At 35.2% G+C, this 15,414-nt stretch overlaps 2 protein-coding genes across 3 annotated transcripts; both read left to right on the top strand.

The window, feature by feature from the left end:
• Positions 1-375: 375 nt before the first annotated feature.
• Positions 376-3,336, top strand: LOC137737794 (proteasome subunit beta type-3-A). 2 transcript variants are annotated; one of them, XM_068477353.2, is made up of 7 exons: positions 376-623; positions 735-916; positions 1,029-1,136; positions 1,261-1,350; positions 1,552-1,636; positions 2,264-2,358; positions 3,007-3,336. In XM_068477353.2, exons 1-7 carry the CDS (start codon positions 618-620, stop codon positions 3,053-3,055), a joined length of 615 nt encoding a protein of 204 aa, XP_068333454.1. In that variant the 5' UTR covers positions 376-617; the 3' UTR covers positions 3,056-3,336. The 2 variants fall into 2 exon arrangements, with proteins under 2 accessions (XP_068333454.1, XP_088542506.1); XM_088686380.1 differs by having other exon boundaries at positions 441-623; positions 2,238-2,358.
• A 1,448-nt stretch (positions 3,337-4,784) lies between these two features.
• LOC137728435 (E3 ubiquitin ligase BIG BROTHER-related-like) lies at positions 4,785-5,779 on the top strand. Its single transcript, XM_068467221.2, has one exon. The coding sequence runs from the start codon at positions 4,954-4,956 to the stop codon at positions 5,599-5,601; it is 648 nt and encodes a 215-aa protein (XP_068323322.2). The 5' UTR covers positions 4,785-4,953; the 3' UTR covers positions 5,602-5,779.
• Positions 5,780-15,414: the final 9,635 nt, after the last annotated feature.

Genomic DNA, 15,414 nt, shown 5'->3' with positions numbered 1-15,414 from the left:
TAACCTAAAAATATTTATATTCCGATAAATATTGAAAATCGTTAAACTGACACCATGAAACACTATGACAGAATATGAAACACATGAAAGAATTTTTTTTTAAAATTATTTTAGCCGTTAGATTTAAATTTAGATCATTAGATTTTTTAGATTTTAATTGTTGGATTCAATAAATTTATAAATATAAAACTAAAAAGAAATACGCATATATGGTAGGTCAATCCACTAATCCAAGATGAATCTTGGACTAAATTTACCCTAAAAGAAGAGTTTTGAGTTAAAACTCATATTTAGCTCAATGGTTGAAACAAATTGGGGTAAATTTGCTCCACCTAGCCCAATCTAATATTTTGATATATAAGAAAATGGCACAGCCCATATCTAGAATTTTGACCCAATACAAACAACTGGAAGAAAAGAAAAGAAAAAAGAAAAAAAACAAACACTGGAAGGAAGGGCTGGAGTGACGCCGAAGAAATCAAGCGACCTATAATTTAGTGTTCTTGTGCGCAACGCATTTCCACGAACGAAACGATCTCTCTCTCCCCCTCTCTTTTCAGTTGTCTGTGAAAGCAATTGGATTTCGATTCTGATTTTTGAGAAACCCTAATTCTCCGATGTCGGTAAGTTGAAGATGCAAAGCTTGATTCTTTACTCGCACAGATGCTGATTAGGGTTTTCGTAATTACCCAACGGGGGATTTTGATTTTTGTTTTGAAAATTTTGGTTGCCAGATCACCGAGTACAATGGGAGTGCACTGGTCGCAATGGTGGGGAAGAACTGCTTCGCCATCGCCAGCGATCGCCGCCTCGGTGTTCAGCTCCAGACCGTCGCCACCGACTTCAAGAGGATTAGCCAAGTCCATGATAGGCTCTTCATCGGCCTCTCCGGCCTCGCCACGGACGCTCAGACTCTGTACATCTCTCTCTCTCTCTCTCTCTCTCTCTCTCTATATATATATATATGTACATATATTATTTTTGCGTTCCTTCGGGTGATTTTTGGGGATTTTGGTGTGAACTTGTAGGTATCAGAGGCTCATGTTTCGGCACAAGCTGTACCAGCTTCGTGAGGAGAGGGATATGAAACCCGAGACTTTTGCGAGCCTCGTTTCGGCTATTCTGTATGAGAAAAGGTTTGGAATTTGCTCAAATCTGATCCTTTTTTTTTATATATACTTAGGAAGTTTAATGGGTATTGATTACTTTAGCCTAATGTGATGAGGAACTAAAAGGTTTGTCTTCCTTTTTGTGATTTAGGTTTGGTCCCTACTTCACTCAGCCTGTAATTGCTGGGTTAGGTGATGAAGACAAACCATTCATCTGTACTATGGATTCAATTGGAGCCAAGTAAGTTATTTTTTGTCTTTCACTCGTTTTCTTTTTCGACTTTCTCATAACTTTTTAGCTGCCCATATGCTAAGGACTTCAAAATTGTTTCTTCATCTTCCCAAATAGGATAAATATTCATGCTTGCTACTTCTATTTTGTTTGTGTGTTGATGTGGATTTTGCTTCTTGTTGTGATGTTACTTGTGTTCTGTATATGTAGGGAACTAGCAAAAGACTTTGTTGTTGCTGGTACTGCATCCGAGTCCCTTTATGGTGCTTGTGAGGCAATGTTCAAGCCTGATATGGTTAGTTTCTCTATTCAATTTGCACTAGCTTTATCAATGGTTGGTCAATATTTTATTTGATCTGGTTGTTGTTGCAGTTGATCTGCTTATGTACTTCTTCAGATATGAGAATTTCAGTTTTAGGTGCTTCAGATATTCTGTTGAATCATATGTCTCCCATATATAATGAACATTCAGGCACGTAACTGTGACACGCTGTCTCAGGCGACTGTGATTCATATTTAATGGTATAGATGTGTTGTTGCTTTGAGAATGGGGCTATTGAAATCAAGAAAAAAAAACAAGCTGAGAGATCTCCAATCAGTTGCAACCTTTTGTCTTTGTGTGTGTGTGTTTGTGTTGCTACTACTGAAAGGAGTTGGGGAAGGGGCAATATAATTCAGGGGAAATGCTACATAAATAAAAGCATATATAGAGATAAACAGTTGGCTCCATTGCCAACTGAACTTCAATAATCATGTAGAGGATTCTGTGGGGCTGAAAATTTATTGCTGTCTGATCAATTAGATCATTGTGATAATGTTTGCTCCTAGTACCGCTAAAATGCCCATCTCCTTTATTATATTTATTACTAATGAGAACAGCTCTAAGCCTCTAACAGCAGTTTGTCTACCAATTGTCAATCAGGAACCAGAGGAATTGTTTGAGACTGTCTCTCAAGCATTGCTTTCATCAGTAGATCGAGACTGTCTAAGTGGTTGGGGAGGCCACGTCTTTGTCGTGTAAGCCTTACGTTCTCTTTACTTATTCAGATATTCTTATCACTCAATTTCTATACAAACGGTGTTATAAATGAAGATAGGTGTGTACATAGAGAGCGAATGTCTCTTGAAGCAATGTAAGATTCTATTGTTCCTTTTGTCATTCATACTTTAAGATGCTGATATAGGATTCGAATCATTTCTTCCATCTCTTTGCCTGCCAAATAAAGCAAGTAGCTATATATACTTCAGCTGAACATGATATTGGGGAAATAATTGTGAAACACTAACATTGTGCTTTACATAATATGATTAATGCTATGTGAAATCCAGGAATGTTGTTTGTCCTGAAGGCTAAAGCTACATTGTCGTGACCAGTGGCTACTCTTACCGTAACATTTGGATTAGTTATCTTGTTGGTGATACAGTAGAGCGTAAATAAAACCTAATTCCCTAACCGGTTAACATTATTTGGAATCTCAGGAATCAATTTCTTTGGTGGTCTGAATTCTCAATCCATTGTTGATTTTTCCTTCATGTTCTTTATATCCTTATTCTCCCTATGTTACAACTTCACAGTAATTAAGATTTGTGAGGGCCATTTAATTCCCTCCATTTATGTGAGAAGTAACACTACCCGTTTTAACACGTGCATTCATTTTTCTGCAGAACACCAACTGAAGTGCAGGAGAAGATCTTGAAGGGAAGAATGGACTGACCTCGCTGCATGCCTTCTAGTGAATCCTCTTGCATTTTGTTCTGGCTGCATCTTTTCCTCAAGTGTCTATGTAGCTTTGACGTGAATGAGCAGACATAAGCATTCTTAGCGATCATAGGCCCCTTGTTATGTTTTGATTTAATGTACTTCGACGAGTATAGACAGTGGGATCATAGGTCACTTGGTGAAAATGCCGGGAATTCAAATATGTTTCAGTTGGCACGCTCATGAATGTTTCTAAACAGTTTTCGAATTTATCCAGATGTATTTGCTGTTTCTAAGCATTATCTCGAATTTATTCGTGGTGCGTATTCGGAACACATGATGTTACTCTCGTGTGTTCGGTTCTGTTTCGTAGATGTGGTGTTATGGTGAAAGACATGCTGTTAACCAAAGTCTTGCGTTTTGACAAGAGTGGGAGAACCCGGCCGACGTGTTAATCGGTACTGGATAAGCTCGATATTTATTTTCGTATTTTGACGTAAGCAAGACATTGGAAGAGGGGTAATCGAACTTGAAACTCGGGTGTAGGGGGTGAAAATTCTTGACCAACTGAGCTACAAGGTCCATGAGAGCAATGTTTTGGGGAGAAACTTGATCTTTTTGTCAGAAATGGATTAGTCTGGCGTCTATTCAGCAACTCTTTCACAACATTCTCAACTAGTTCAATGCTGGTGTCATCGCTTCGCTTGTGGCATACGCAAGTCAGTGGTGGCAAATAAAGCATATTCCTTCACCCAGCCACCGTTTTACACGATCATTATTACGCTATACCCCACGCCATATGGGATTGGTTGAATTCTTTTGACCTGTTTACTTTAAATATCACAACGACTTGATTCCTGACTTTTCTACCATTATTGTATTGAATAAAATAAAATAAAAAATTTTGTGGATCTCATGTTACATTGCGTAATATACAGTACTCAATGTTTAATATTTTTTTGATATGAGATATTTTCATGGAAGTATAAAAAAATTAGAGAAATGTATGGAAATTGGGGGAAGTCTAAATTTCATCTCATGTGGGACAAACTCTTAAGTTTAGGCTAAAATCGACAGATATCGTCGGTGTTTCTGACACATCTGTTAAATATCGGAGAGTTTCTTATATTTTGTCCAAACCAATGTTTGATAATTCTTAAAATTTCATCTTAAATTTCCATCATTTTCATCGAAAGCAACCAATATCAATTTCGACATATCCGTCGATATTTTCACAAATTTGCATATCGATATTTCCACGTATACCGATATTTTAAACACTAACAATACTTGAACCTTTTATAATTAGATTGTTTTCTCTCCTCTATTCACGAGTTCCTCCCGTTTCACATAAGTAGACATGAAGAAACCTTGAATCAACCCATGAAACCAAGAACACAAAGGTAATCTCGCACAATTTCTTAAACGAAAACAAAAGATAACACCGAAACAGTTTTCGGTCTGATCGCTTGGTCTTCTACTACGAGAGTTGTGTTAGTCTTTAGAAATAGAAAATCTCTTTATGATTAAAGGCCTTCTGCTAATCATCTGCTTAACCTCATAATTAATTATTCTGGGGACCATGGATGTGAACAAGTTGACAAGAGGATTGTCTTTGCCCAGCGGAGAGGGAATTGCCGATTGCGAAGGGCACAAGTCACAACCTAGGAGCCCAAAATTTTGGACTAAGAAGTTGTAAATTATGGGAGATCATTTTCTTTGGCACACGAATTTGAACTAGGAATCTGGAATACTTGTATCGATGAGGAATAGGTTTCCCATTGCTTCCAAGGGACGTTGCCTTTTCTCTCAAGAAACCTCATAAAAATAATCCAATAGTTTCCCCTCATATATCTCAAATGAATCTGGTTTTTTGACACTGCGTTTCTGGAAGAGATTGATCGTAGTTTTCAATGGCCGGAGAAGAAGAACGAGCCAAACAATCTTCCCGGAGGACCCCTTTCACCGAACTCAACCAAGTGAGCGCAGATTTCATTCTAGCCATGGCTATGCAAGAGCAAGAGCAGGCCTACACAATGCTCGAAACCATAGAAAGCGATAGTGAAGAAGACGATGCTGAAATTGATGATGCTTCTTCGTCCTCTAATGAAAACTATAATCCAGACAACGCTGCTTTCTCCGAAAGCAGACAATTTGATGCTGGTGATTTCAGGTTTTTTGAGGACGAAGAAATTGGCAGCAGCAGCAGCAGCGACCAAGAAATGGATGATTTGGACGTGGATGAACTAACTTATGAGGAATTGTTAGCACTTGGAGAGTTCATAGGGGAAGAAAAAAGAGGACTTCCCAGCAGTGAGATTTCTACATGTTTGCATCCCTACACCTGCAAATTAGCGGTCGATCAGAGCAAGACTAGCATCGATCGGTGTGTGGTTTGTCAGATCGAATATGAAGATGGTGAATTACTAGCTGCATTGTCCTGTGAACACCCTTATCATTGGGAGTGTATAAGCCAATGGCTTCAGATTAAAAAGAGTTGTCCTATTTGCAGCACAGAAGTTTCATCACCATCCTCATCATCCAAGACCAAGAATTTATAAATAATTAGGGTTATGCATTTCATTTTATTTTATGGGTTTGATTGCAAAGTATAAATGTACAAGATTTGTGTTTCAGTTCTAGGTAATTAGTTGGAATTTGGTAATGAATGGTGTAATTAGTTGGAATTTGGTAATGAATGAAGAAATAAAAGACCATAGAATATACTTCATCTATAATTTTCTCTCTAAACTGAAATAATTTTGTAAAACTATGCATATTGAGGTTGCAAGTTGCAACTAAGGCCCAGTTTGATATTATTTTTTTTTTTCCCACCAAAATCTACTTTACTTTAAAGTTAAGCAGTAAAAAAATGTTGGTAAAAATTAAATATTCTACTTATTTTAAAAGTAATGACTTCCAGACAACAGCAACTGCTTTAATAAAAAGCGAAGTTGAGCCTTTTAATGAATATTTTTAATTCCTGTAATACGCTTATTAATTTTTTAAAAATATATTATTTATCCTTCTAGACATATTTAATCCTTGTAGAACAAAGTAACCACCACCACCGACCACTAAAAACCTTAACCTCTTACGTCACCGTTTCCATTAGCACCACCATTGTTGCTGCCACCACCACACCACAATCGCGCCATCACTTACACCACTTACACCACTACAACCACCACCACAAACCATACCCACCATCACTACCACCACAACTGCCACTACCATTGTTGTCGTCATCGTCACCACCACAACCACAACCACTGCCACCACAACCCCCAACATCGTTGTTGTCGTTGCCCCTATCACCATTGTTACCTATGCAGCCCAACCACCATACCCCATTATTGGCACCATCACCACCAACATCACAAACCATGGCCCTTGCTACCGTCATCGTCATCATCACCCACACCATCATGTATATTTGTCATTATATACAATTATATAATTTTTACATTAAAATTTACTAGCTTTTACACTATTTTTTATACTTACAATACTTTTAAAAATAAAGTTTATCAAACATTCAACTGCTTTATTTTGCAGTTGATTATTCTTAAAGTACAACATAAACAATTTAAAAAAAAAAAGCACATCAATCCCAAACTGATTCTAAATGACCGATTTAGTACCAACAGTCCCTGCTTTATTAGATGAGACTTGTTGACACAATATATTTTGTTTTTCATAACTCAAGTTCGACCACTTAGTATTATGGTCTAGTAGTATTCTTATTCACTTGTAAGTGAGATGTCTTAGGTTTGATTCTCGTTAAAAACAAATTTGAACCACATTATTGCTAGATCATTGTAAAGCTTAACACACTCCCACATCACCTTACATCGCCTTAATATAGATATAATCAATTATTCAAAAATAAATAAATAAATAAATAAACACTCAAGTTGGAATATTTGTAAGTTTATCAAACGAAGATCAATACATTAATCTAAATTAATTGAATAGTCTAATTCAGGTCAAATCACCAAAATGAATCTAATAAGTTCCACGACTAATTTATTTTTTCATAAAATCTAGAATCTGACATTCTATTGATTAAATACCTAGAATAAAGTGAACTGTCCAATCCGCTCTCATTTAAATGGTGAGCTGCTTTGAGCATATGTTGAAGGAGATGATGTAAAATGAAGAGAAAATGATTCTCTACTTTCCTAATCTTTTTATTATTTTGTATTTTTTTATTTGAACGATCATGTTTAAATTATGTTAATATTTTGTATTGATTTTTTAATAAAAATAATAAGATAAAAAATAATATATAAAAGAAGTAAATGGAAATAGGGAGGGTAGAAGAATCCTTTTCCCACGTGAAGCCTTTCAATGGCAAGGAAACGAAGAAATTGTCAAGATTAACAGCTATATCCTAATCCGATACGGACACAAGAAGAAGAGACTACAAGGAAAGTGGAGGATTATTAAAAGTTTGAAAGGTTCATGTGCGCCGCCATCAACCTAATCGCCTACAGGTTGTATCTGCCCTGTGGGTCGGTCTCAGCAGGTCTAATTTTGTCGCCACCTGCAGCATTGGACACGACGAATCTTAGACCCTTAATTGGACATATACGCAATATTTTAATTTAGCAAACACCTAAAATTTCAACTATTGTGAATAAAAGTCATGTCCTTAATTTGTTCATGCATGCTCTACTTTGTCACACAGACGACAAGAAAAATTTGGAAGTGCACGAGTAGGTTTTCTTCTTTTAGTGTAAATGAGTCGGAAGGTTTTCAATGTTGAAGGTAGATAATTGTCGATAGTTCATATAAATATAAAATATTGAGATATTATTATTAATGTATTGTGTATTTAGGCATGTATATATGATGTCAATTGTTGATGTCAATGCATTATAAATTACATATTAATAGAATTTTCTTTATTAACTGAAAAACGGTAAAAAGACTATTAATTTTTCTATTACAGAAAGAAAAATATGACAATAATGTAATTTCAGACAATCAAATTTTGTTTTATTTATTTATTTATTTAAGTCTTATCCACATGTGATTTTATCTAATATTAAAAAATAAAGGCTTATTATATTATCACCCCATATTTTGTTTAATGCACCTTACATACTTAATACACCCCACATAATTCCCCATAATACCCTCACACCCCACACTCTTAACATATACTTTATATTTTCTACACCCCATATTTTCTATATACACTTCACACTCTTCACATCTTACATCTTACATCTTAGGTGCAAGTGAAAAATCATGGAAGTATCCTTCTTCTATTTATTTTAAGTAAAGAAATAACATGGAATTGAAAAAAGATCAAGGAAGTATCCTTCTTCTTGTTTTAAGATTATTATGTGTGCGCAGAGAGACATATGGAGAGAGCCATAAGGGATGTCGAGCTCTTGGGTGTCAAACAATTACTGCAATTTTTGTTTATGCATTTTAATTCAACCACAAAAACAAAAACCCAGGAATAAAAACCAGAAAGTACAAAACTTTCAACACGTTCTTATATCTTCATTGCTTTAATAAACAACTCACAAGAAACCAACGGAGCATTGATGGGCGTTGCTTATGTTTTGTAACAGGTTATGACTTCCTTCCCTATTCCTGGAGATGCATTGATATCACTACTTCATGACTATTTTCTTTGCCTAATAAGCAAGAGAAAGCTTTATCAACAAAAACCAGTGCCTTCATCTAAGGGTCATCAAGAACATTCACTTTGTCTGAGAGTTGAAGAAGATAAATAATCTTGAGATAAGAATTTAAAATGATTTGGGGTGTATTTAGAATTTTTTTTTAATTATTTTAAGATTGAAATTGTCACTGTATAGTAGGTTAAATAAGTTATTTAGTATTAAATTTAATGTGAGATGCATTCAACATAATAGGTGGCTAGTCACGGCCCCAATTAATGTCTAGGCGTTTGAAAATTAAGAAAGGTTGTCTAGACTTGCTGAGGCGCCCATCTAGACCGCCTAACTCGTCCAGACCCGCTTAGGCACCCGCCTAGGTCGCGACTCACTTAGACAGAAAATAGATAACTTTCATTTTACATTTTATTTTTTCAATAAATTATAAGAGACTTGTTGCATACTTAAATGAAGACGCATTATATCCTTGTTCCCCATTTTTTCATTATGTTCCAATACTTAATAATATGTATGTCATTCTATATTGTAGTTTATGATGAAAGTATATAAATTTTAAGTATACGAAGACACTTATTTACACAAATTATAATAGATTTACTCAAATCCGCCTAGTCCGCCTAGGCGCCCGCCTAAGCCCCGCCTAGTCGACGAGGCGCTAAGCCCTAGCTCGCCGCCCAACTAGCACCTAGCTTCTTTTAGAACCTTGGAGCAAAGTAACCACCATCACCTACCACTACAAACCTTAACCTCCTACGCCACCATTTCCATTAGCACCACCATTGTTGCCGCTTCCACCACACCACAATCGCACCACCACTTACACCACTACAACCACCACCACAGCCATACCCGCCATCACTACCACCACAACTGCCACTACCATCGTTGTCGTCACTGTCACCACCAGCACCACCATAAACACAACTGCAACCACTGCCACCGCAACCGCCACCACTGTCACCACAACCCACAACATCGTTGTTGTCGCTGCCCCTACCACCATTGTTACCTCTGCAACCCAACTACCACACCCCATCATTGGCACCATCACAAACCATGACCCTTGCTATCATCGCCGTTGTCATCACCCACACCATCATATATATATTGGTAATCCACGCCATCATGTATATTTGTCATTATATAAAATTATAAAATTTTTACATTAAATTTTATTAAACGCTTTTACACTACTTTTCATACTTACAACACTTTTAAAAATAAAGTTTATTAAACGTTCAACTGCTTTATTTTGCAGCTGATTATTCTTAAAATACAACTTAAATAGTTTAAAAAAAAAAAAAAAAACACAACAATCCCAAACTGACCCTAAATGGCCAATTTAGTACCAAGAGTCCCCCTTTATTAGATGAGACTTGTTGACACAATATATTAGATTTTGTTTTTCATAACTCAAGTTCTACCATTTAGTACTACGATCTAGTAGTACTCTTATTCACTTGTAAAAAAAGGATTTTAGGTTCGATTCTCGTCAAAGACAATTTTGAACCAAATTATTACTAGGCCATTGTAAAGTTTAACACACTCTCACAACATTTTAATGTAAATAATATCGTTTGTTCAAAAAAAAAAAAAAAAAAACAAAAAATTAAAAACTCAAGTTCTAGTATTTATAAGTTCATCAAACAATGACCAGACATTAATCTAATTTAATTGAATAGTCTAATTCAGGTTGAGCTACGAAGATGAATCTAATAAGTTCCACTCACAACTAATTTATTTTTTGCTAAAATCTAGAAACTGACATTCATTTCTTGATTAACATACCTAGAATCAAGTGAACCGTCCAATCCGCTCTCATTTAAACGGTGAGCTGCTTTGAGGATATGTTGAAGAAGATGATGTAAACATGAAGCCTTTGAAGGGAAGGGAAAGGAAAGCACAGAAATTGTCAAGATTTCTATACAACAGCTATAATCCTAATCCGGTATGGACAAAAGAAAAAGAGACCATAAGGAAAGTGGAGGGTTATTAAATGTTTGAAGGGTCCATGGGCGCCGCCATTAATCTACTCCCTTACAAGTTAATAAGTTAATATTAGGAAGATTAAATTTAAAAACTAAATAATGTGTCACTAATAAAAATAAGCATGTTTATCAACTTGTAAGTAAATAAATTAATCATTAACTTACATTCATTTAGTTTTCAAAACTTTATTTACAAATTTAGTCTTCCTAGCATTATTTGTTATATATAAGTGAGAAGAGATCATCTCCAGATCTCTTCGTCACCGGATTAGTGATTCAGATCTTTGAAATTTATCCAACGGTCAAAAATTATTATAGCTTTTAAAGGGTCAAAACAGATGGACCGTTTGATGAAATTTCAAAAGTCCGGATTACTTGATCAGGTGGCTTTGGCCGGATCTCTTTCCTATATAGGCTATAGGTTGTATCTGCCCTGTGGGTCGATCTCAGCAGGTCTAATTTTGTCGCCACCTGCACCATTGGCCACAACAAATCTTAAACCTTTAGTTGGACGTATATGCAATATTTTAATTTGTTGTGAATAAAAGTCATGTCCTTAATTTGTTCGTGCATGCTCTACTTTGTCACACAAACGACAACAAAAATTAGGAAGTGCGCGAGCAGGTTTTCTTCTTTTAGTGTAAATGAATCGGAAGGTTTTCAATCTTCAAAATAAATAATTGTCAATCGTTGATATAAATGATTTAGACGTGCATAAATGATGTCAATTGTTGATGTAAATATATAATTTAAACTATATATTAGTAAAACTCTCTTTGTTAATTGAAAAACGATGAAAAGATTATTGACTCTTCTATCACAAAAAGAAAAATATAGGTAATAATGTAATTTTAGAAAACCAAAATTTACTTTTTATTTTATTTTATATATTTATATAAGCCTTATCCACATGTGATTTCATCTAACATTAGAAAACAAAAAATAAAAGGCAAAACTTCTTTCCGTACTCCCACCCCCACAGTTTTCTCTCTCTCTCTCTCTCTCTCTCTCTCTCATTCCCATTTTAAAAACAAAAACAAAATTTGTTCACACACTCAAAGTGTACATTAAGCCAACACATTCATCTGTGATGTTAGTAGATTCAGTCATCAAAATCGATATACCTCAACAGTCACCAGTCAATCACGTCCACAAGAATTTAGTGTTCATTAACTGATTATGGTTGAAGTATGGCACATTTATATGCACGTAAATGACTATCAACTGTCGGATAAGACTAACATTAGTAAACTAAATCATCAAAATCAAAGGAAAATTTATGAAAATGTCTTGAACACTTTAAATTTTAATCAAAATGACAAAAATGTGTGGTAAGTGAATAGTACGAGTGATTTTTTAGAATAAAAATATCATTTTTATTAAAAATGAACAGCTTTGAAAATATTTCGTTAAAACTCCTCCAAACCAATGTACATTAATAGTAGACAAATCTTCACCAACGTACGCAAGAGTCCCGCCGACATCATCTCAACGACAAACAGATTTCCACACCACCTCAGAATTGTCCAACGACAAGGATCAATGGCTTAAAAACAAGTTGTTCAAGTGGTTTTACGGTGCTGCCCGAATCAAATAGTTTTATAATTGCAACAACAAGGTGATCAAGTTGCAATTACTTTCGGTTCAAACACCATTTTTTGGAGGTGTGGAAAAAGAATAAAGCATGAGACAAATTGGCGGCTGTTCGTAGCGCCGCCCTTGGATTGACATCATTTGACAACAAGATAATAAAAACGTGTTCAATTCACTTGGTCACTTGAGCCATTTTCTGCCCAGTGCTTACAGCCTTTTAGGCAAAGAAATCACAACCGTTTAAAGTAACTGAATTGTAGGATGTGATGGGACGTTTGTAAGGCAGGTTCTTCTAGGGTTCACACCCAAAGACCAGTCTCTGTTCTATTTTCTTCGGATTCTAGTATTTGTAGATACTATTGCTAATTAATCAAGAATTAAGAGATAATCATTACAGGCTGGTCCAGTGGTTGGGAACAAATTCCAGGCCCATATTCCATACGGCATGTCTTCGGTTCAATTCTTATTGCTAATGAATCGCACGATGATGGCCAAGGAAAGGCTGACATGTTTATGTGAGTTTTTTCGGCCCTTAAAAAGAGTAAGCTGCCGAGACGAAATCACTGGTCCCTTTTTGAAAAAAAAGAAAAAAAAGAAGAGATTAATTAAAAATGATGCCCCCACTAACTTTAGAGTTGAAAAAGGCCATCTATTTCTAAAGTAAACCACTAAACCCCTTTTAAATTTAAAGGTCATGGTCCATTGATCGCTTGTTGACAAAACAGTACAAATTTACGACTGCTTTGTTTTATTTTTATTTTTATTTAATATGTGAGAATAGAAATTCAAACTAAAGTGTGAAAATAAAAATATTGTGGTGGAGGCTGCTTTTGTAATTTTCATTGTAATTTATTCTTTTAATATCGAAAAAAAATTGTATAGTTTTGACTTAACGATAAATATCAGAGATAAATTCAATAATTTTTTGAATGTTTGCAACTTCAGCGGGCTGATAGGATTGTAGTCAAATACATAAATAAAATAATGAATGAATTCAGCAAAATAATAATTTTGTCCTCCACAATTTTTTATTTTAAAAAAAAGTGGAGACAATAAAAGTTCAACAAAAAATTTTAAAAAAGGAGGTTGGGCCAGCCACCACTTAGCCCATCATGCCTTTTGCTTTTGGTCAGAAGCCCATCATGTTTTTGACCATCGCTCGCGGAATTCTAACCCTCATAAACATTAGATTCTTGATTGTACGTGTCATTTTCATCCGCTTTTGGGAAAAAAAAATTTTAGAGTATCAAGAACATGACTTGATACATTAAATGTCATAATATAATTAGTTAAAGTTTTTTGTTCTTCAAATTTCAACCAATTGTATTACTACATTTGATGTACCGAACTATGTGACTGATATATTGAAAAATCTCTCCGGCTTTTGGGTCATGTTGAACACAACCTTATTTGTTCCTAACTGGCTGATACAAACACGACGGTAATGAATACCCACGAAATTAGCGAATAACACATACGACCTATTTCACTTATCAGGAATTATACTCTATCTAAATCATGCACATATTAGTACACGTGTACTGTCGTTGATAAATATATACTTATACAACATGAATGAATTGGTCCGTCACGTGAGAGCGCACAAAATTTCTCCCATTAATCCATATCTGACCTCTCCTTGTTACCCACCCACTCTCAAATATCATGTTACCTCAAGTAATCATCTTGCCACCTAAGAAAAATCATCGGAGTTAATTTAGGCATAAGATTAAGAAAGGTTCTAATCCAAATTAATTTGTTTAATGGTCATAAGGGCAACCATCTAAGCTTGAGTCGAGTCCATGAAATTAGTCTATCTCTAATGAAGAGGGGTAAAGGTCTAAAAGCCAAAAAATAATATGATTTGTTCAAAAACTCATCTCCAAGCGATGACTAGGTTATAATTTTATGGAGCCCATCAGACCATTATTTGGCTGAATGGGCATCTGGCTGACTAAATGTTAGTCCCCCCTTTAACCTTTTTTTTTTTTGGCCCAGCTCATCAATTGTAATAATTGATTTAAATTCATGGGTTAGATTTGAAAACATACACCAGTAGTTTAATTAAATTAACTAATAAATTATTGAAGATGCTATGTTTAGTCCATGCGGTTGGAAATATCATGACTATGACATGACATTGTTTATTTAAAAATAATAATTTGTAGAACTATAATTCTGAATGAGGCTATATTTAGCTATTTCGATTGCGATGACCTTATAGGCCACTTCCTTCTCCATGTGTCCAAACAGCTCCCTTGGAAGCTTTGTTGTGATGATGACGTGGCACTTGTCCAAAACAGCTCCTTTCGACCCAAAAACTTACTCAGATCCCTTCCCCAACCACAACATGTTGATGATTATAAGAATTGGGAGTTAAGGATAAGGACAGATGTCGCCAAATGAAGCCAATCACAGGGTTGGCAGAGGAAAATTCGGCACAGCAGATGTGAACTCAGGTTCGATGGTCCCTGCCCCTCGTAACCTATGGACACGTCGTCGTACTGGTTGATCGAACACAGGATAATATTTATTGAAAATCGGTAAAGTTAATCAAGATATTCGTAACCTATGGACACGTCGTCGTACTGGTTGATCGAACACAGGATAATATTTATTGAAAATTGGTAAAGTAAATCAAGATATTCGTAACCTATGGACACGTCGTCGTACTGGTTGATCTAACAGAGGACAATATTTATTGCAAATTGGTAAAGTTAATCAAGATATTTATTTTGTGATGAATCATGCTAAAACTAAAGATTTTTTTGTTTTTAAATTGAAGAAGGATTATACAAAAAAGTTAGGCATTGATATGTTTGATGTTGATGCTCAAATTTCCGATTTTCATCATTCTTGTGGAAATCTTTTTTTATTTTATTTTTAAGCATATGAAGGGTTAAAAGGTTTAGTTCTCCTCCCCTCCCCTTTTTTCCATGATTGTCTTCGAGTTTCCAATCCCACAAACACGTCAATTGTTCAAATAACAATACTTGGCTACTCAAAGATGAGTATGAACTCTTATTCAAAAGTTCTCAAAATTGTTCGTTATTAATTTATAGAACTTCGTGTTTATAATAAGAACCGTTCATATTATAAATCACCCTATAAAGATCACCTATGCAAAAAATCG

Source organism: Pyrus communis, chromosome 15, assembly GCF_041283825.1.
Source record: "Pyrus communis isolate YQ-2024b chromosome 15, ASM4128382v1, whole genome shotgun sequence".
NCBI classification, from domain to species: Eukaryota; Viridiplantae; Streptophyta; class Magnoliopsida; order Rosales; family Rosaceae; genus Pyrus; species Pyrus communis.
This window is presented reverse-complemented; position numbering and strand designations above follow the sequence as displayed.